Genomic DNA, 22,792 nt, shown 5'->3' with positions numbered 1-22,792 from the left:
CCGCGGGGCCTCGGGGCTCGCTCACCGCCCTGCTCTGCCGTAGGACCCCGAGGAGCGGCCGAAGATGAACCCGCAGCAGCAGCGCATGGCCGCGATAGGGACCGACAAGGAGCTGAGCGACCTGCTGGACTTCAGCGCGGTAGGAGCCTCGCGCGCCGTGGGCTCCGGGGTCGCGCGCGGGCGGCGGGCGGGCGACCGGGCGACCCGGCTCGAGCGGCGCGAACTCCGCCCCGGGCCCCGCCGCTTCCCGGGCCGGGCACCAGCTGGCCACGTCGAGCCCCCGAACTTCGGTGTAGGGTCCGGACTTGCGGATTTCAAACTTTAACGCCGCCGGGTCGTTGGATTTCAGCAGTTAGAAGCGCAACAATGTGATCGTGAGCTTTGGTTGATGGTGTTTAGAGTTTTTAGACTTTATATGAAAGGCAGAATGTCATTTTTTCACCAACACTTGTCACCATTGCCGACCCCGTGATGGACTATGGCTGTGGTACCCGAAAGATGTCAACTACAAGAAAGCCAGTTCAAGGGCTACCCATTTCCAGTCTTCTGAACTGAGCACTTTAAGATACATAATCAGTGTGTGTGTGTGTGTATTTTTTTACATTGCAGACACACGTATATACACGTTTCTCACTATGGAAAATTAAAAATGGAAAATGAAACCGTAATGCTAATGCCTTTATTTGTCGTGGGAGCTGTTAAAATCCTTATTGTGTGTAATAATTTTAATGAATATGATTCTAACTTGTATAGTGGATAATGTTGATGGCATGACTAACCCAATTTCAAAGTGAGTCGTGGATAAATTAATAGTTTAAAGTTAATTGTTTTGGAATCTTGAAGTAACTGGCTTGTCAGAATAGAATGTCACTAGTATTTTTAAGTAGTGTTAGAAAGTAAGTTGTCTGTCATTGCAGGACTGAGGAGCGCCAGTTTTATTTCAGGTTTCCTATGAAATACAGTAACTAACTGAGGGGACTTGGCCTTTTGTTTGCAAAATTCTAAAAATCTCAGGATTAACAGATATCTATGGGTTATTTTGCAGATGTTTTCCCCACCTGTTAATAGTGGGAAAACCAGACCAACCACGCTGGGAAGCAGTCAGTTCAGTGGATCAGGTAAGAGATTGTCTGAAACTAGAAACTTATTGATGTTCTGATACATTTTGGTTGAAAGTGTGAAATATTTTAATATCTGTCTTCAAGCCTTTGTTTAGTATGTCAAGTTAAAATTATAAACAGAAACAAAAAGGCCTCAGATTGGGGCAGTTGCACTAAACATTTATTTGTAGATCTGTAAGGATTTCACAATGGATGTAAAATTCTCTTTTCTGTGAGTTTTGAAGTTGAAAATTGTCTTGAGCACAAGGGATTACATTGTATCTCAAGGTATTAGAAAAGTTGCATGAGGCAGTGCTCTGTGACCTGTGGTGGGTCTTTAGAAGAAAAACAGCACTTGTAGATCAGAGCTCATTAACATTGTTAAGCTTTGGGTTCCAGGAAATGGATAAGACAGTATTATTGACTGGATGTGTTTGAAAGTTAGAATTGAAATAACCACTAGTAAGATTTACTTATTTTAAAAGGTGATCATTCCCTTTGAAATCTGCAAGAAATCAGTAATTCTGTGGATAGTTATTTAAAATGTTAATGGACTAAATGTTAGAAATGGAAAGAAACTTAGGTTTTTATTTATTTTTGGCAGAACCAGGGATTGAACTCAGGCCCTTGCGCTTGCCAGGCAAGCACTTATTCTATTGAGCCATCTCCCCAGCCCCCTAGATTTATTTTTAAAATTTTTTTGGTTTTTTTTTGAGATAATGATTCACTATGTGGCCCAGGCTGGCCCTACACTTACAGCAGTCTTCCTGTCTCCGCCTCCCAGGTTTTGGGATTACTGGAGTATGTCATTGTGTCTGACTAGATTTATTTTAAATGACATTTCTTTGGTTACTGTATTCTGTCCCATGTTCATACTGTTGGGGTAATGTTTGGGATGAGTTCTTATTTTTATACCACAGTATGTTACCTTTAAATGTACTTGTAGTGTATTTATCACCACTGTGTTGCATTCTAAAACATTTGGGTATAGTGGTACACATCTGTGATCTCAGCACTAAAGGAAGCTAAGGCTGGAGGCTGGAAAGAAAGTTGGAGTCCAGACTGGGCAGGCCGTCTCAAAATAAAAAATAAAAAGCTCAAAATGTAGTTCAGTGGTAGAGAACCCCTACTCTTGTAATGGGGGGAAACTAATTTTTTTTATTTTTCTAACTTATTTTAAACTTAGTACTTAAAACTAAGTATTCCAAGGCTGGGGAGATAGCTTGGCACTCTCCATGTCTGCCTGGCAAGTGCAACGACCCTGGTTTGATCCCTGGTACTACATGCTGTACTGGCCCCAGAACCAGGCATGGTGGTGCACACCTGTAATCCCAGTGCTGGGGAAGCTGAGACAGGAGGATCACTATGAGTCCAGGCTGTGTAGTAAGACCCTGTACCAAATAAATAAAAGATTTAAAGCACACACAAAATCTAAGCTGTAATTCTCAGCTTAAATTTATTCCTTAGTGGGTCCAAGTTATAGTTCAGTGGAAAAGGGGCCTGTCTGGCAAGTGCAGAGTTCTGAGCTTGATTCCCAAAACAGAAACAAAACAAATTTATTCCTTAATAATACCTATAATTGCAGCACTTGGGAGGCTGAGGCAGGAGGATCACCAGGAGTTTGAAGGCAGTCTGGGCTACATGGTGAGTTCAAGGCCAACTTGAACCACATAGTGAGACCCTGTCTGAAAGAATGACCAAAAAACAAACAAACAAAAGATTTCTTAGTGCTCAGAGATAAATAAATAAAAAACATAACAATATTTTAAGAAAGCCAGCTGTCCAGATTGTAAGCTGAAACTCAGTAATTCCTTTGACCATTATTTTTTATGTACCTTAGTAAAATGATAGTTGATTAAAAAAATACTGAAGGTAAAATATCAGGAAATAAAGTAGGTATTGTAACTAGTTTATTATAAATTTTAAAAGTTTATATTTCAAGTTGTAAACTAATTTATTAAGATTTATTTTTAATTTGGAATTTCAACTACTGAGTAAAATATAGCATGTTATTGGATATTTCAAATAGGTAAAATAAAAATATTTTTAGACTTTATATAGGCCGAACACTGGTAAAGAATTATCTTTGATCAAAAATATTATGAAATTTAGCCAAATCCCAATATAAAAAAACTAATCATTTGAAAACTTACTTCTTTTGGGTGTAGGAAAAGAAAATTTTTTTTAATTTAATGGGCACTATATTCTTCATTAGTGTTTTGAGTATACTTTAATTTTTGTAACTAAGAATTTATTGATAGAAACTTCCAAATTATATTTTGTTTAATACTTGGTAGATATCTAGCGTATTTCCTTAAATAAATGTTGATTTTGCTGTTTCATACTATTCCAACTTAGGTTGTAGAAAATGTATTTGGCTGTTAAGACCTAAACTTCGGGGCCGGGAAGATAGCTCAGTGGAATAAGCACTTCCCAGGCAAGTGCAAGGGCCTGAGTTCAGTCCTCGGTTCCACCAAAAAAAACAAAAACAAAACGACCTAAACTTCAGAAACTTGCTATTTTACATATTTTTTTGTTCTTAGAACAATTTATATTAGCAATTATATTAAGAATAATTTGTGGTATAAGAAAGTCTGATGTTTTTACAAGTTTGTATTTTAAGTTCAAATGTGGATTAGGAGGTTGGCATTGGAGTTGTCAGCCACCGTTCAGTAGATTACACACACACACACACACACACACACACATCTTTTTCTATGTTGTAGAAGTGGTCACACTTGATTCTTTGAAGTAGGAAATGTGTAGTTTTAGTTGGGGCTATTATTCATTGATAGCTTGAATTTAAACACTTGTATTTAATGAATGTGGTTTTAAGTGTCTAAAGTTGTTTAAAAAACTGACCTTCAGTAATTACTAAGTGGATTTAAATTTTGAGGAAAGGGCATGTGATTATTTTATGTCAAAATATGATACAGCTTCTCTGTAGCTCTTATCTTAAAGGAAGTACCTAAGAATATATATATATATATATGTTTCATGTACTTCATTGACATTTGAATAGCCTGCCCTAATTTCAGAAGGTATGTAATACATCCTAATACTTGTTTATTTGTGGCATATAAGGAGCTAAAGATCTGACTTCTCTTTTGAAGAGCTGCTATAACGATTAGAGGTTGTTTTAGGTTTTGTTTTCAGAATACATTTGTAAAACTTCATGCCTTTTGCTTTGTGAAAATTATAGTTGATAATTTGCAGTTTTCTTTTAATTACTTTTTCTTTGCTCAATTTCACAGTGTTTTTGAGAGCTAGTATATAACACTTTCACAATTTCTTTGCACCTAAAAACATACAATACGTTAGTGGTGTTATTTTTATCATATTTCTAAAGTAAAAGAAATAACTTGTGTGATGGCTGTCATTTTAGAAGTCACTATGGGAAAGAGGTACATTTACTGTCGTTTGCTTTAAGGAGCCTTTATAAGGTATTTCTTCCTTCAGGTGCTAATTTCCTTTATGCTGTGATTAGACTGAATCTGCTCATTTGGCCCCTCAGTCTCTGTGGATGATCCTCCAGGGATCGCAGAGGTGTCTGGGAGTGAAAGTGAAGTGTTCTCTAAGGTCTTGCACAAAAAGAAAGGTAGATCAGCAGAATGGAAATGATTTAAGTGTTTGAATGAAGTGTATAGATACAAATTATGGTGTTGCAGTTGTTTTAGTATAAGTTAAATATACGTATGGTGTCTGAAAGTTTTCTTTGTTTTTGAAACCAAGTAGTAAGAGATTTTGCAAAAATTCTACTTTGTTGTTTTGCAAGCTGTCTGTAATCTATTGAGTATGTCTCATGCTTTTGTTTGAAAAGTTATTTTAAACAAAGAAGTAAAGCTTAGCTTTTCCCTGTTCAGATCAGACTTTGTAATAGTGTGTCTTCTTGTTCCTTAAGATTTTTTTGGGGGGGCCTGCCCCTTAGCTCAGTTCTTTAAGTGGCTGCTTCAACAAAGCAGTCAGGCTCAGGTTGCTGTGGTTCGATCCCCATAACTTAAGCCAGCCAGTCATGCCTTGAAGGCATTCGGAGCCAAAAAAAAAAGATTTTTTGGAAATAAGATTTTTTAGATGTGTTGGGTCGGTGAGATTGCTCAGTGGTCTGAAGTGCCTGCTTAGGCAAGCTTAGGCAGGTGCAGGGGACTGCGGTTCCATCCCCAGCACCACATGACCTGCCAGCCCTGCCCTCAGGGTAGGATGAGCTAGCCGCCCCCCCCCCAAAAAAAAAGTTTTAGATATGTTTTCTAGTAAGTTTTTAAAATCAATGCAATTTATCATTTTTAAGTTAGTGGTCTTTTTTTTTGTATTTTAGTAAGGGTCTACAGGGTCTCACTACGTAGATCGGGACTCAGTGATCCGCCTGTGTTTAGCCTCCCAAAGGGCTGGGATTACAGGTGTGAACCATCACACCCAGTCCCAGTTGCTCTGTCAGTGTGACTCCTCAGGGGCTGGAGATTGAACCCTGGCCCACTGTGTCTGCCTAAGCAAGCCCTTTAATCTGCTGAGCTTTTGGCCGGCTCCAAACTACGGGTCATTTGAGTTTAGGGTTTTCAGATGTATATGTAATCTTTGAAAACATTGACATAAGGAGGGAAAAATGAATTCTTAGCTAAATATTTTGTTTTGAGATACTTATAGAGTCATGCAGAGTTATAAAAATGATTCAGAGATCTCAGGTTCCTTGCAGAGGTAACAGTATGCTAGACTGTACAGAATCACAATGAGGTCCCATAGTCAGGGCACAAAAACTCTGCTGCAGGGATTTTGTATGATGTCCTTTTTGTTAAATATGGTAAGATTTTTAAATGTTTACTCACCCTATTAAACATTTCAGATTGATTTAATATTATTTAGCATATTAAGAAAAATAAAATAAAACCAAACTGTTACCAGTGTGTTTTTAGGTTGAACTGTAGTAGAAATATGAATGGTGATTATAAGCGGAAAGAACATTTAAGTTAGCTTTTCACTTAAAATTTTTTAAAGTTATGAATAGAGTGTGGTCACATTGTGTACCAATCTGTTGAGACTTATAATTAAGTTTTATTAATTTATACTTGTTAAAAATTTGTTAAAATTGAAACACGTTAGATACTTGTATTGGATAAGCTGTAATGATAAATGACATGAGCAACTTTGGAGTCAGCAGGCATGTGGGGAAAAATGTAATATGATAGACATGGTGTTGCTGTTAAGTAGCTCACTTAAGGTAAAGGTTAGCAAAATCCTTCTTTAGAGATAACTTGTACATGAAAGTGCATACTTAGGAAACAGGAAAAACAGAGACAAGTTTACAACTATGAGTACTGTGTGCTCTTTAGAAAAATTCCTGTACGTACCTCTGAGTCATCAAGAGGACTGCCTACCTCGCTCTTCTCTGAGGTATTTTAAAGTGTTAAATCAAGGGCAAGTAAAGCTTCAGGCATAGCCTTAGCTCCTGGAGAGCTACTCTTGGGGAAGGGGAAGGGAGGGCTGGATCGTCCTGGGGAGGGCCCTAGGGTAAGAAAGGAGACTTGTGTGCAGGAGGTGATGAAGCTTTGAATTTGATATTGATGCAGGAAGAGAGAGTACAGGGTACAGGAGTGACTACTTGGAAGATTGGATTTCTGTTGGGAATAGAAGTGATTCAGGGTTATGGAGTGCTGGAGCTCATGACATGCCAAATTGTTTTGAGCATTCTAGATTTCACATAATGGGGCTGAGAATGTAGCTTAGAGCTTGTCTAGCATCTGTGAGGAATTGGGTTTGATTCCCACCCACCCACCCACCCACCCTCCTCTACAAGGAAATTTCGAAGGACATGGGACTCTTCTCGCTAATTTGTAAACTTTAAGGAGGAGTTGAAAATACTGTTTTTTTGTTTTGTTTTGTAAACCCTTATGCCTATAAATTAATATGTAGTTGTCATTGTAAAGACAATTAGCAGAAAAAGCAATAGGGAAGGAGGAGCAGCAGCAGAACACCTCTTAATAATGTCACTAGCCAGAGAAAATGGTTAGGTTTTGGTTTATTTCAGTTTGGTCATTTTTTGATTGTTCGTGTTTGCCAAGTTTCATTTTGCATAATGCTTTTTGATTTCACTTAATATTTTGTCATGCGTGTTTTTACATGTTATAGAGTCTTTGTAAACTTGGTTTAAAACTGTTGCATGCTGTTGTATGAAATGGAAATGACTGCGCTTTTACTACTTGACCTTTAGGGATTTTTGTTAATTTCCCTTTTCATAGTATAAATACTATGGTAGTTAAAAACCTTTTTTGTATATTCATATGTTTTATCCTTGTTTAAATTTCATTTGGATAGGAGATGGTTTTCTTTTTGTACCCTACAAGTTGTAATTAAAACTAAGCAAGTAAATTAATTCTTTAGGGAAATTTACCTCAGATAGATAATGGGGCCAGCAGGCCAAGATTTGATGGTTCTAGATGTATAAAATGAATGACTTTAGCTGATTATTTAATAGAAAATGTGAGTTATTAACATAAAAATGGAATAGATGGTAACATCTGGTGCATATTTGTATGTAAAGGGTTTAACTGGAAGGAGCCTCTGTCATTCTCTGACCTGTGTTTATTAAAAAGAGATAGGTCTAACTGTAATCTTGTCAGTAAAAGAGCCCTTGAATTGCTCCCTTTTTATGAGGGAGGAGAGGTAGTATATTGGGAAGAGCTGGATAGAGGAGCCATTTAACTGGGTGTGAGTCAGTGGTTTATAGCTTATTAGCTGGGTGGCCTTAGGCAAGTTAAGTCATCTGAGCCATACTTATTTGTGAGAAGAGGATAGTAGCACTTTCAGAATCCTGCTGAGGATCAGATAGTTAGCAGTGTATTGCCCGTCATACAGCTGCTTTAGAGGTGATCGCTACATTATTGGTGAAGTGGCTTTATAGCCAGTTGTAGCCAGTGTTTGTTGGATGGCTGTTACTGCTAGGTGTTGTGCTAAACAAATTTTATTTATTTATTTTTAAGTTTTTTGGCGGAAGTGGGTATTGAACTCAGGCCTTGCGCTTGCCAGGCAAGCGCTTATTCTCCTGAGCCATCTCCCTGACCCCTAAAGCAAATTTTAAAGTTTATTTTATTTCTAAATTTTTATTTATTACATGATTCTAATATATAATGATTACATATGTTGTATGAAGTTGGTACATGTATGTGTTGGAAGTTATGTCCCCTTCCCTACTCCACACCCTTTTCCTCCATCTCTTGGTTCTCTTCCTATTTGCAAAATACCTATCAGCTTCCTATTTTTATCTTTCTATTTCATATATTTATGCTTTAAGTTTTTTGTATAAGGAACCATGTGATAGTTAAGCTTCTATTTAACATGGACCTAAGTTATCCTTCTTTGTAGCAGAGTAGTATTTAGCAGGTGTAAATACCGTGTTTTCTTTATTTGCTACTCTGTTGATGGACACTGAAGTTGCTTCCAAGATTTAGCTATTATAAATTGTGGTGGCATAAATATGAGTCTGTATGTCTTTATACTAAATAGGGGAATGGCTGGGTCGAATGGAGTGATCTCATTTGATACTGGATAAAATGAAATGTTCTGTCTGTGGTGGTGGGTGAGGAAATGCTCTCACAAACGCAACCTGTCAGAATTGTTCTTCAGTCTTTAAGTTTATGTATTGCTGCAAGGCAGGAAAGTATTTAAGTTTAAGAGCAGATTTGGGGGCCGGGGAGATGACTCAGTAGAGCAAGCGATTTCCTGGCAAGCGCAGGGGTTGGAGTTCAATCCCCGGTTATGCAAAAAACTCCCAAAAAACAGATTTGGAAGGTCATCGGGTAACTAGACACTGTACCTTTTTTCCTTAATTTTTTAAAATTAAGCATTATAGAGCACAGAATGGTTAACAGAATGTGTCTGCCTTTTGAAAACCCTCTTCTATACAAAGGCATTATTGCCATTTAGATACAGTGTTGTCTCCATATTATTGTTGCCTATTCAAAATTCTTTAGATAGATAAACAGAAATTACATACTCTGAAAGGATAGAGTAGCTGGGAGCCAGATTCACTGTCTCCAGAGTAGACCCTCTTCACAGTTCCTTACTGGCAGAGAAGGAATATAAACTCTTTGTAGCCTGATGCAACACATTGCTAGCAAGCGGAAGAAATCTTATCTTAAAAATTCATGCATATTTTATTTTTTACATCTTACTGCAAATGCATTTATTGTAAAGTTAATGCATTTTTATTAATCATTGAGTAAAACTCTGAAGTTCTAAAGATGCATCGTACTTGGTTTGTGGCATCCATCACCTTTTGTTTTGGTTACGTTTTGAAAAAAATTTATGTATTTGTTACAGGGTCTCACTCTGCAGCTAGACTCATAGTGATCCTCCTGTTTCAGTCTCCCCAGCACTGGGATTATAGGCGTGTGCCACCATGCCCAGTCTGGATGGGTGCTTGTTGTGCCTCAGGTGGGGTTAGTATGGCATGTGGTACCAGGGATTGAACCTAGGTCTTTGTGCTTGCCTATGCAGGTGCTTAGACCACTGAGCTATCTCCGTGGCCCCTGTTTTGGTTCTGTCTTTGGATAGAGGCCAGGGTGGAATGGGATAGTGGCCGATACAATTATTAGCAAGAAGCCCAGCTCTAGAGCCTGTTTTTTAGCTGTCTTTATTGCTAGACTTTTTCTTGCTCATACAGAAGTCTGTTATTAGGGGAAAAAGGATTTTAGTAGGCAGGAAAATGTTATTTCTACAAATGAAAGCACTGATTTGTTAGCAGGCTGACTGTCATTTGAATCTCTTTTCTATTTCCAGTCAGGTCATCCTGTAATTTTTTAGCATACATTTGGGAAAAGAATATTTTGTTTTTAATGGAGAAAGCTTAATTTTTGTTCCATATTTAACATGTGGTAAGTCTTATGTGTTACAGGTTAAAAATGTGCTCTCATAAAGACCATGGTGAGTCATTCAAGCTGCTGTAAGCTGCTTGGGGTCAGATCACAGAGAAATGAAAATAGATTAGGGATTGGTTACTGATTTTTATTGCATAAAGATGACACAGGAATGGAATTTTCTAAATAATATAACAAAAACAATTTGAAATACAGTATAGGACAAAATTATTCCTTTAAAGATATTTACTACTACCATAGTTTATTATTATTATTATTTATTTATTTTTTTGTGGAACCAGGGGTTGAACTCAGGCCCTTGCACTTGCCAGGCAAGCACTGATTCTACTGAGCCATCTCCCCGGCCTTTTTTTGGTGATTAAACTTGGAGAAAGTTAGCCCACGGCATTATTTTGTCCATACTGTTTTGGTACCTGAATTTGGAGCATGGCTACTCCTGAATTTGAGGTAATTAGACTGAGAAAGCATTTGTCTCTCACCAAATGGGAGCTTGTTTGGAGGCAGCCACTCTCAGAAGTGTATTTGCTTCTGGTAGTTTTTGTTAGTGAGCTGTTGTGAGCAGGTTTAGCTGCTAATTCCTCTTCAGCAATTTTAGTGGTGGCTGATGTAGAGGACAAGGGTAGCACTTAGTACACTTGGGACTTCCAGTGAGTAGCAAGGCGCACTGCTGCTCTCAGCAGGAGTTGTGCTGGTAGGTGTGGCAGGGATCCCTGCAAACCAGGAGCCACAGTCATCACACTTCTCAGGCATGAGGGCACGCATGTGGTGGTGTTTTTCAATTCGACGGGAAAAATAAGAGGTTTGTTAGTGCTGTTGGACAGGAAGAAAGTGCTGGGTTTACACCTGTAGGGCCATTTGTGTGGCCGCTTGTGAGGCTGGGATGAACACCGTCAGCTCCTGAGACTGCAGATCCTGCTAGGTTTGTGGCTACCTGGAAGTCCTGCTGACTTTGCCATTTGGTCGGGCTGATTTGTTTTTCTGTTTCCTATTGATATGCTCAGGTTTTGGAGACTTAATTTCTAGTGTTGATCCCATTCCAGAATAAAGCTAAAGGGAAAGATTGTTTCATATTGATTTCCTTGGTGGGAACATAGAGGCAGCTGGAATTGATAATTTTCCAACTAGCCAGATAATTGGAAACATTTCAAGGCTAACCTGAACATCCTTAATGTCTCTTAGCTGTCTCTGGTAGGGTGTTTTTTTAAATTCTAGATAGTAGTATGTTGTACTTACTTGAGAACCTCTTTTCCTTTTCAAAGGGCTATCATCCTCAAAGTACAATTTTGAAGTCCTAAAAGGTCTGAACCAAAAATTTTTCCCTTTAAATTCAGAATAAACTTTAAAAAAGTTTTTTCAAAATTTCTCACTACATAGCTCGACTTGTAGGGATCCTCCTGTCTCAGCCTCCCCAACACAGGGGTATGCCACCATGCCTGGTTTCAGGGGCCAGCACAGCATTGGCACTGGGGATCAAACTGGGGTCTTCGTGCTTGCAAGGCAGGTGCTTATGCTGCCAAGCTGCCTCCTCAGCCCCAGAATAAACTCTTAAACTTTTGGAGGCAGTATCAGGTCTCACCTGAAGAGACCATTAGTATTCTCTCTTGTTTTTCTAGTTATTACATGGTTTCTAAGTGCTTGGGTGATTATAGTTTATGTATTGTTTTTCTTTGTAAAACCTGAAAAATTGAAATTTTTTCTTTTTATTTTTAAAGATAGGGTCTTGCTGTGTAGTTCAGGCTGCCTTGAATTTACTATGCAGGCCAGGCTGCCCTCACACTTGTGGCAGTCCTGCTTCAGCTTCCTGAGTGCTGGGATTACATGCATGCGACACCATGCCTGACCTGAAAAATTGTGTTCTTAAACCCATCTAGGTCCCATGGATTTCAGAAAAGGTATTGTGGAGATATTCTCTCAACCATATTGCTTCTAAAATTTACAGTAAAAATTTCTTTTTGAGCGGGGCATGGTAGCACATGTCTGTAATCCCAGGATTTGAGAGGCTGAGACAGGTGAATCTTTGAGAGTTCGAGACCAGCCTAAATGGTATAGTGAGACCCTGTCTCAAAAAGGAGAAAAAAAAAAATTCTTTTTGATACTAAGAATATAGATGAGGAAATTTATTATTTTATACATAGAAAAGATACTGTGGTAGACTTGTTCGTATAAAGCAAATTCTCTGTATTTTAGGCTGTTTAGGCTGAGCTTTGAACTTTAAGTAGTGTGCCTGTATATTGATCTAGGGAATCAAAGTCAATTTTGGTCTACAATTAGTGTTCTCATCTTGGTCTGCCTTTTTTTTTTTTTTTTGCGGTACTGGGGATTGAACTCAGGACCCTGCGCTTGCCAGGGAAGCTTTCTCATCTTGGGTCAGTGAGCATACAGATCGTCTGGTCAGTTAAAGCATACTGGAAAACTCCTTTGAAGGAGTAGTGGTATTTTCATTTGTTCCTCACTTCATATATAAAAAGCAATTAGATGATCCCCTCTGAAAGGAAGCTTTAACCTTGACTACATTCTTTCTGAATTTTCAGTTTCCTGGGAATAAACAAAGAAGAAAATCCTATCAAACCCCCCTCACCTTCATGGATATTTGTAGGAGACAGATAAAACTTGTCTTTAGTAAATTTTATTTCCTGTTGTACTGAGAAGTTTAAATGTACTTACTACAGGCATATCTATTACAAAGTAGTTGTGGTTCTGGTGAGTGTGAAATTTTCCTCTGAAGCCTGAATGGCTCACTCTCAGCGTTATTTAACATGAACTACGAAGTAGTAATAAAGTGTGTAATAAGCTAGTCTTATTACATCGGAAACATCTGTAGCCCATTCTGACTTTTCTGTTTTGCAAGCCTCTTCAGGATAGTTTCCAGTGTTATTGTCCCAAGAACACGATACAAATCTGAGTGAGTAAATCCACTTAAGATTTCTAGCAGTACAGTAGAAACACAAAACAGGCAGTACAGCCAGGGTGTCTTTAGCTTTTATATTTATCCAACTCCTCCTGTCAGACTTAAGAGCAACACTGCATCTAGCAGATGCATCTACCATGAGTTAGACTCTGGAGACTTGTTGAACAAGGACTTTGCCCAGTGAGTGACTGGGGAACAGGGGAGGAGTCCTGTTGTTTAAAAGAAAGAAAGGATCAGTAGAGATGAAAGTACTTTATACAGTTTTATTCATGTGCTGTTTTCTTCATGATTCTTTTAGGAAGTTGGTAACTTCATTTCACAGAGGAAATAGAGAAATGAACAGCGATACACATTTGCCTGTGGTTTCTTACTGCCCCTCAGAAGTGGCAGACGGCTGGGTTGTTGCTGCACCTGCATTGATACCAATCTGCACTAGAGCTGACTGTATCCTGAGGAGGAATTTAATATTGTTAGGGGTCTTACAGCAGTTTGTTAGTGAGGGATCCTAAATGGTGTAATGTTGATGTTCTCCAAAAGAAAGTGCTTTAAGATTTATTTTTATTACAAAGGGAGTGTAAAAGTATTTATAAAATAGGTGAACTATTTTTTCTATATCAGGATATTAAGCATAAGTAACAATAACCTGAAATGTCTTTACGGAAGTGTGTATGTGTGTGTGGTCTGTATTTGTGGTCTTTTATTTGTTCAGTTCAAATTTTGTGTCTTGACAAGATGAAATTTGGTAGTAGTAAAATATTAGAATATTCATAGTTATTACTTAGTTGCAACCATAGAAGAGAATGCTTACGTCTCCCATTGTAATATTATTCCTCATACTTTTTTTGAAAATCTCTGTCTTGATGAGCATAGATTGTAGATATAACAAGAATTCAAAACCTTGGAAATGTTTATGGAGGATTCTTGAACTTGGGATCTCTGAATTCTTTTATTTTAACATTCCTTAGAATTCTGTTACCTATTCGTTTTTGTTGTGGTATGCCCGTTAGTGAGATTATAGGCTCCCTGAAAGCAAGGTGGTCTGTGCTTATGTTTCTGTGACGTACCCTGCTTTGAGGTCACTAAGAGATTATTTGATTTAGGTTTGGGGATGTGCAGCGTAGGTTGGTGAAAGAAAGACTAGGTTCCTTACCTGCATTTCTATTTCCTAGCTTCAGCTCTGTGGTGTGGCCTACAGGACACTGAGCCTTGTGTGGATTTGCTGACTGGAAACTTGAAGTATACGCTTATTAGAACGTTCTACCTGTTCTCATTTCTTCTGCAAAGGTCTTAGCCTATTCAGGACTATAGATTTAAACATCAGGAATGAACAGGAAGTAGCCAAGTGGTAAAGCCAATAAGGTCTTACGTGAATACAGCTGGCTGACAACCACAGCCAGATCTGGCTCTGAAAAGCAAAGAGAAGTGATACTTTTATAGTGTTTTATTTTCATAGGGTGTGTGACACAGTTGTTCTTTAGTATTGTTAGGTTGTGGGGGGAATAGCATGTCTGAATCTGGACTTAACGGGGTTGAGAAACTGTCAGGAGGACCACAGCAGACGCTTGGCTGCAGTTTGGACAGCAGTGTATGCCAGTTCTCTGACTGTCAGCGGTTGGTTTGGGCCTGGAAAAGAGATTATGTAACCTTGCATTATAGCAAGATGTTCGGAAGCTGTGAGCAGAGAAAAGTGGTCTTAGAGTCCGTGCTGCTTATTTTGTGCTGGGAAAGTGCACCTTTTATAATGTTCTAAGTCACTTTAGGTTTTATATTTTGTGGCCGGCCCAAACTGCTTTTGTTTGATTGTAGAACATGTGTTGTCTTTTTTTCGTTACAGAGGCTCAGGCCTGTAATCGTGGTGGTTTGGAGTGCTGAGGCACACAGTTCCCAAGTTTCAGGCTAGTTTAGGCAATGCTTTCTCAGAATAAAATGGATTTGCCTGGCAAGCGCAAGGACCTCAGTTCAATCGCCAGTTCTGCCAAAAACAAAAAAAAAACAAAATAAAATAAAACGGATAAATAAGTAAATAAGGCTGATGATGTAGCTCAGTATGGAGGCCCTGTGTTCAGTTCCCCAGTACCAAAAAAAAAATGTCTTTGTGTAGGTATTTTCTGTGTGTATATTGAAGACATGGATTATATATTAGTACTTTTTTACCCCTGCCTTGGAGATTGACTCCAGGGCCTCATAAGTGGTAGGCAAGTTCTTTAGCATTTAGTTTGACCTACTAGACCCCTGAAGTTATGTTGAAGATGTGTTTAGCAATTATGTATTGAACTTCTGTGAAGCTTGGGAATTGGGAGCCTTCTCTGATGTAATCTTACAGAATTTGGAAGAATCCTTTTGTGGCCAAGCTTCAGTGGGAGGTTAAAGCGTTTTGTCAGGAGAGATCTAGGGCAGTATCTACTGTAGCTGGAGGTAGGTCATGCCAGCTGATTTAAGCCACTCCATTGGAGATACTGGCTGCTACAGTAGTTTTTGTGAGTCATTGTGTGACTTTCCTCCAAAATATGTAGAATATGTTTCTTAAGTAGATAAACAGTTTATTTTAAGCAGTGAATTTCATTGCATGTAAAACCTGTAGATTTCTGAGGGAATATCTTGATACACTTTATGTTGATTTCTAATTTTCTGATAGTGACCATTTGCTTCCTATGAAAGGAACAGGTTTGCAATTATTCAGCGGTTCTAAGATGAGATAATTGGCATTTTTATGATAATGAATAGAGGCTTTGTATTTTTGAATTTTGTGAAACAAAGCTGTGTTTGTAAACATTTCAGAAAATATAAATGACACTTTGGTGAAGATACTCACTGAATAGCAAGATATTCAGAAAAAAAGCTTTTGTTAATGTTTAATAATGATCTTAACTGTTTTCATTGACCATCTTACTGATGTTTAAAGAGTATCTGATTTTTTTTTTTAAGGACTTTTTGTATTGAAAATAATACTGAGACTGGATAGCGGTAGGAAAATATTTCCTGGTATCTAATTCTTCCTTACCAGTTTGGAGTTTTAAGATTATTGTCTTGGGTCAGAAAAATGTATTATAATGCCTTTCACTGTGAAAATAGTCTTGGGAAACTTGAGGAAAGCAGTTGTTTAGTATTTGATGTAGAACAAATTGCTGTGGTATTAGGCAGAAACGTAAATATTTTAGCATGGCTCAACTGCTTTTAAGTGTAAATAAACAGTATAAAATTATTCAGGAAAAACCCAAAGGTAGTCTTAAGTTTTTTTTTTTTTTTTCTTTAAAAACTAAGGATAGATCTCAGGATTTCATACTGAGTTACATCTCTAGCCACCTATAATCCCTTATTTTATTCTATTTGATTCATCTCATTTTATCTTATTTTGAGACAGGATGTTGCTAAGTCACTGCATTGGCTAGGCTAGGGTTGCTTGCCTTTACTGTCCTCCTGCCTCAGCCTTTCAGAATGCTGGGTAACATATTATATCACTGTACCTGGCTACCCTGGCTATATCTTCTGCTTTTAAAAATTCAAGCGAACAACTTTATAGTCCCCATCATTTCCTTCTTAAAGACTTTTGTTGGCTTTTAAGAAAGTTGATTGTCTTGAAGATATTCTCATAAGTGAAATAAACCAGACCCACTGTGTAAATATCATATGGTCTCCCTAGTTTAAGAACTCAAAAGAAGAAATACAAATAGTTATAACACAAATAAAAGGAAAGCGAGAACTTGAGGATTGGACAAAGAGGAGAGGGCAAGGAGAAAAGCTGGAAAATATGACAGCCAAAGCCATACATTCATATGCACAAGATGGGTAAGGCGATGATCCTGAGAAACATCAGCAGGTTTTTGAAACTAGCAGTTAATTGGTCTGATTCTCACCCTGACTAACTATACATGCTGATACCTGTGAAACAAGCAACTGCACTGAAGATAGCAATGTGTAATGGAAGGGTCACGCTTGGAATGCCTGTCATTTTGATCTTCTTAATACGTACTTCTTGGTATGACATACCAATTATTACCATACTGTCTCAAGTAAATTTTTTTTAAAATGGGTAATAAATGACAAAAAGACGAAGAAAATGTCACAGGACTGTCCTGCTATAATGCTGTATATGGTTAAATTTCTAAATTTCTGTGCAAAAATATGTAATTGTTTATTCATATTCCTTTTTTTTTTTTTTTTTGCGGAACCGGGGATTGAACTCAGACCCTTGTGCTTGCCAGGGAAGCGCTTATTCTACTGAGCCATCTCCCTGGCCCCCATATTCATATTCTTTAAATATTTTTCATTTTTTAAATTTTTATCTCCATATCCTGTAGGGACTTGAAGTTTAACATATCAATACTTGATGGAAAATACCTATTCCATGTTATGCCTAAGATGTTTGATATTCAGACAGATAGTGAAGTTAACTGCATATGTAGTAGGGTAATAGTAAGCTTCTCTTCTGGAGGGTTAACAACTTAAGTTTGCAGACCAAAAATTAGAGAAATAGAAGGGCTGCAAGGACAGCCAACATTTTGGCCTTACCCTTTCAAGGTCAGTGAAGACTCAGGACATAGGAGAACCTGTACTATAACGTCATGTAACTCAGTTGTGTCCCAAATTTTCTGATCAAAGAGATTATGGGGCCACAGAGCAATGTGATCAGTGATGTAGAGTGTGCCTAAGGAGAGTCACCTGCAGAGAAAACATTCACTCAGGCTTTCACAGAGAACAAATTGGTCAAGCAATGGCTGTTACTCATCCACAGGGCTGACACTGACAAAGGATCTGCAAACTGCGGTACAGGGTTACAGGATAAATCCTGAGGGTACTTGACTGACCTTATCAGATACAAAAGTTACATTTCTTGTTATATAGGTCTTGCTTTATCTTGGTCTTAACCATCCAGCAGAAAAGTATAAAAACGAGGTATATAAAGTAAAGCCATAATAACATGCTGAGCTGTGAAAGGCTCAAGTCAACAACTTCTGTGGATAACCTACTACTATTGTGGACTGCTGGACTGTGTTGGATTGTTTGGCTGAATTCAAGCACCTATAGTATTTAGATACCAATGGAATACCCATCTCTGACAGGACTAAACAAAAAAAGGGGATACAAAGGAAGGACCATTCTGTATCTGTATATACAGAATAGTTAGGATAGATTATACAGCTACTTTTGCTTAAATCAATGAGAAGAAAGATTTGTACTAATAGTGCTTGGACAGGATATCCTGTTTGGGTCTTGTACTATGGATAGCCACTAAGAAGATAACAATGTACAATGTATTAATTATTGAAAATGTCCTATTAATCAGTTTTGAAACGGTCTCATTGCTATTTGTTTCTCAGTAAAATAAAAAAAAAAATTTATAAAAAAAAAAGAAAGTTGATTGTTCAGGATCGTAACTTTTTTCCATACAAAATGAATTACATCTGTTTGCAGTGGTTTTTACCAACTTTCAGATGTCAGGAAGAAAAATGCCAGATTTTAAGTGTATTTTGAAAGATTACATGCAAATAACTACAGATATTTTATTAATTATTTTGAAACATAAAAGTACAAGTCAGAGGCCAGGGATATATTATGAACAGTGGCATAAGTGCCTGCCTGGCAAATGCAAGGTTCTGAGTTCAATCCCTGGTACTGCGAAAAACAAAAAACAAGTTAAAGCTAAAAAAACAGTATGGAAGGGCTTATGGGGAGAAACAGAAGTTCTTGTATTCTTTTTTCCTATCTTTTTATGATTTATGCTTTTCAGTTTCTTAAAGTTTTTATATCAGATGTATAAAGAGTTCTATTGAGCCTGTACTGATATAGTAGGATATTTGATTTTCTAGAATATTTGTAATGATTTGACCTGTTATATAAAGTGATACAGTAAGCATATTGAAATTTAAAACCAAAAGCCAATAGCATTTCATAATTATAGAATTTTGACTTCATAAACTTAATTATCCTCCTCTTTTAGAAAACAAATGAGTCTTAGTGTAACAGGAAGCATTTGACAAAACAGTACTTGGGAGTACTGGGTCCAGTAGTGTGCAGTAATTCCAGCCTCTTGGGAGCCTAAGGCAGAGGATCATGAGTTGGAAGCCAGCTTTGCAACTCCAAGACAACTTGGCTCAGAAACAGTTAGTTAGTGTAGGCCCTCTGTACAGGGCATCCCATTATGCCAGTTGTTTAACGTAGTCTTCATTTGCTCCTTTGAAGCTGATCAGTTTTGCTCCCATTTATGCAGAGGAGGAGATGTTTGCCTAAATAGTAGCTTTGGGAGGTTGAGTGCCACAGCTACTAAATGGCAGAATTCACTTTCAAAGCTGCTCTATGTAACTACATTATGTAGTAATAGATAATTACTCAGATTGCTGAAATAGGTGGAATAATTGTTTAATACTCTGTTACCAAATGTCCCAGTTATTGAAAAAAAAAAAAGTGCCATCTTTATAATGTGTTGGATGTTACAACTGGTTCTAGAAAGGGAACTGATGCTTGCCTCATCTCAGACCTAACAGTGTATTAACATATTTGTAGCTTTTAGCAAATGCATATTCCTGGTCCCTGCCCCAGGTGTTCTTATTGGGTAATTTTATTGAACAAAAATTTACCAGCTTTCAGTTTTGAGGGTTGGAAAGCCCAGTATTAAGGTGCAATCATATACAAGGTCTTTCTTGTTGTGTTGTCACATGGTGAAAGATGAGAACACAGAGAGGGTTGTGTAGCCTAAATGTTTTTTTATAATGGGCATTAGTCTGTTCATGAGAATAGATCCTTAAGACCTGAAATACCTTTGGGACTTAACCTCCTGTCCTTAAGCATTGATTGCAGCACATAATTTTTGGGGGCCACGTTCAAACCATAGCATTCTGTTCCTGGCCCCAACAATTGATGTCTTGTATACAAAGAGCATTTATTCTGCGGCCGGTGAGATAGCTCAGTGGACTAAGTGCCTGGTTAGGCAAGCTCAGGGACCAGGGTTCGATCTCTGGTACTGCATGCTACACAGGTCCTGCCACCAGGTATGCTGAGCTCATGACTGAGTCTGAGTGACACATCTATTATCCCAGTGCTGGGGAGGCAGAAAACAGGAGGATCACTATGAGTCTGAGCTGCGTGAGACCCTGTACCACATACATTCAAAAAAAAAAAAAAGACATTTGCTCTGTTTCAATAGTTCCAAAGTCTTAACTGCTTCTAGCACCAAACTTAAAAGTTGGGTATAAGTCTGAAGTTTCACTTAAACATCTTAATGAGTGAGACTTAAAATTATCCTGAGGGGTAATTTTCTTTTCATCTGTGAGCCTGTGAAATCAGGTCCACATGCATCACTGCTTGGTCATTCTAGGTGTACAACTCAAGGAGGACCAAGTGTGCTCCAGGCCATGGCCCACAGTAAGAACTGCAAGCAGTAAATACAGGTAGTCACCTGATGTTAAATCTGTAGGCCTTCAGAGCTTTTGAGGGTGTGACTTCCTTCAACTAGACTTCAAATGATGTTCTGATCTGGAGTAGTGGCTGGTGGAACAGTGGGCAGGCAGGGCACCATGAGCTACAAGTGTGTCTCAGCCTGGAAGAAGAACTGCATTGGATTCCAACCTGTGAAAGGTGCTGCATGGGCTGAGCCTGCCAACATTACAGACGGAGCTGCCTGACCATGGAGTGCAGAAAGATTATTCTCAACTTTAATGTTGTTTTCCTGGTAGCTTTGGACTTGTCACCAGTTATTCCTATTTCCTGCCAATTTCCTCATTTTGGAATGAGAAGGACTATTCCTATTTTAAATTTACCTGTATTGTGCTTTTTTTCTTTTTGGGGGGGTATCAAGAATTGAACTTAGGACCTTGAACTTGGACAGGAAGACACTGTGGCAGTGAGCTATATCCAGCACTGTAATGTGTTTCTAACATTCTTTTTTAAAATTTTTCAAATTCATTTCAATGAGAAAAAAATAGCGATGAAACAGTTTCAAAACAGGTTAGTAGGACAGTTAGAATAATTAATACATTGCATATTGTCTTCGTAGTATTCAGAGGACAAGATGCAGACTAACATTCTTCTTTATGTGCATTCCTTTTCCTATCTTGTCTCATTTTCCTTCTATCTGAAGAATTGCTTTTTTTTATTTTAAAGAGAAAAAAGATGAAAAAACAGTGAAACTGAGTCTTGAAACAGATTAGTAGGGCAGTCACAATAATTGATATTGCATATTGTAGTTTGTATTAGTTAATCGGAGTAGAAAACAGAGATGTGTTATCTTGTCTAAACAATATTAGCACAAGTCCTTCTCAAGGAACAGGAGAATCTAGCTATAAAACTATGTTAACTGTCTTGTGTATACATGTGTGTTTTGCTTTTCCCTTTCTTCCTTCACCTTTCCCCTAAATGTAGTTTGTATTTTCATTTGCAGTTTTTTTCCCAGTTCACAATATTATACATTTCAAATCCTATTTTCTAGTTTAGTTTCTCACATTAGTGAGAGTGTGGTGTTTATACATATGGGTCTGATTTATTTCACTTAGGAATATAGTCTTGAGTTGCATCCATTTACCTATAGAAGTCTCCAGTTTATCCATTTTATGGTGAGTAGTACTCCATTTTATTACAAAACTCATCTTTTTAAAAATATAGTCTTGAGTTGATGGGCATCTAGGTTTTTACCAAGATTTATTTACTTACTATATTTTCTTTAAAAAAACGTATTTGATTGTTACAGGGTCTCATATGCAGTTTGGATGCATAGTGATCCTCCTGTTTTCAGCCTCCCTAATTCTGGGATTACAGGGATGCTCCACCAGGTGGGGACTCTGGCCAGCTCAGCCCACCCTGCAGGCAGGGCTGGCCCAGCATGTGCTGCCTGGATCCAACCAGGATGGAACCCTGTTGTCTGCACTTTCCTAAGCTTGTCTAAGCAGGCACTTTAGTCTGTTGAGCTATCTTGCCAGCCCATTTTCCCAAGATTTAGCTATTAAAGTTGTATACATACATTGCTGTGGATGATGTTTTTAATACTTCTGGGAAGATACCCAGGAGAGGAATTAGCTGATTTGAATGGAACCTCTAATCTTAGTTTCTTAAGGAATCTCCACATTGATTTCCATAGTGTTTGTATTAATCTACTTTCACACCACAGTGGAAAAGGGTTCGTTTTTCCCCACAGCTGCTCCAGCATTTGTTAGCAGTTGATTATTTGATGATAGTTGTTTTCACTGTGGTGAGGTGGAATCTCAGTGTTGTTTTAATACGTGTCTCTCGAGTGACTAATGATGTTGAACAGTTTTCCATGTATTTGCGATTTGTGTTTCACCTGAGAAGTGTGTATTCATCTCAGATACCCATTTTTGGATTCAGTCTTTGATTTTTGTTTTAATCTTTTATTTATTTGGTACAGGGTTTCGCTATGTAGCTATGTAGTGATCCTCCTGTCTCAGCCTTCCCAGCACTGGGATTACAAGTGTGCACTACTGTGCCCAGTTTTGGTGGCTGACTTGGTGCCTTGAGCCAGTATGGCATATACTGGGGCTCAGATCCGGATCCTTGCTCTTGCCAGGCAGGTGCTTACCTTGCTGAATTATCTCCCCCTTCCTGGATTGGGTCTTTGACTTTGGTGTCTGATTTTTTTTTTAAATCCGTTTATGTTTCAGATATAAGTCCTTTGTTTTTTTTCCCCATTCTGTGTGTTATTTTTTCTCTCTAGTAGAGATTTCTTTTGTTGTGCGCAAGTTTTTAATAAGGTAAGATCCCATTTGCTGAAGTTTTGTAATATGTCCCCTTGCAGTCTATGTTTTCTTCATGAAGTCTGTGTCCACATCTATATCTTCAAGATTTCTACCTATTTTCTCTTCCAGTAAATTTAGTGTTTCTCTTTTAATATTTAGATCTTAGCTCCATATTAACTTTAGTGCATGGTGATAGACATGGCTCTACTTTTAGTGTTTGGCATGTAGAAAGCCAGT

General features: G+C 38.0%; 1 protein-coding gene across 3 annotated transcripts in view; it reads left to right on the top strand.

Annotated features, from left to right (window-relative positions):
* The first annotated feature begins 27 nt into the window (after positions 1 to 27).
* The window catches only part of Tcf12 (transcription factor 12), a 396,809-nt gene continuing 374,044 nt past the window's right edge, over positions 28 to 22,792 (top strand). For 2 of the 3 annotated variants that reach the window (XM_023712449.1, XM_004628873.2), the window contains exons 1-2: positions 28 to 139; positions 1,046 to 1,118. In XM_023712449.1, coding sequence (XP_023568217.1) covers positions 65 to 139; positions 1,046 to 1,118 — 148 coding nt within the window. In that variant the 5' untranslated portion in view covers positions 28 to 64. Of the gene's footprint in view, positions 140 to 1,045; positions 1,119 to 20,184; positions 20,258 to 22,792 lie in introns of those variants that run through there. The other variant, XM_023712450.1, reaches the window with a different exon arrangement.

This window comes from Octodon degus, unplaced genomic scaffold, assembly GCF_000260255.1.
Source record: "Octodon degus isolate 3935 unplaced genomic scaffold, OctDeg1.0 scaffold00026, whole genome shotgun sequence".
NCBI lineage: Eukaryota > Metazoa > Chordata > Mammalia > Rodentia > Octodontidae > Octodon > Octodon degus.
The sequence above is the reverse complement of the archived record's forward strand: the minus strand, read 5'-3'. Positions and strand labels throughout refer to the sequence as shown.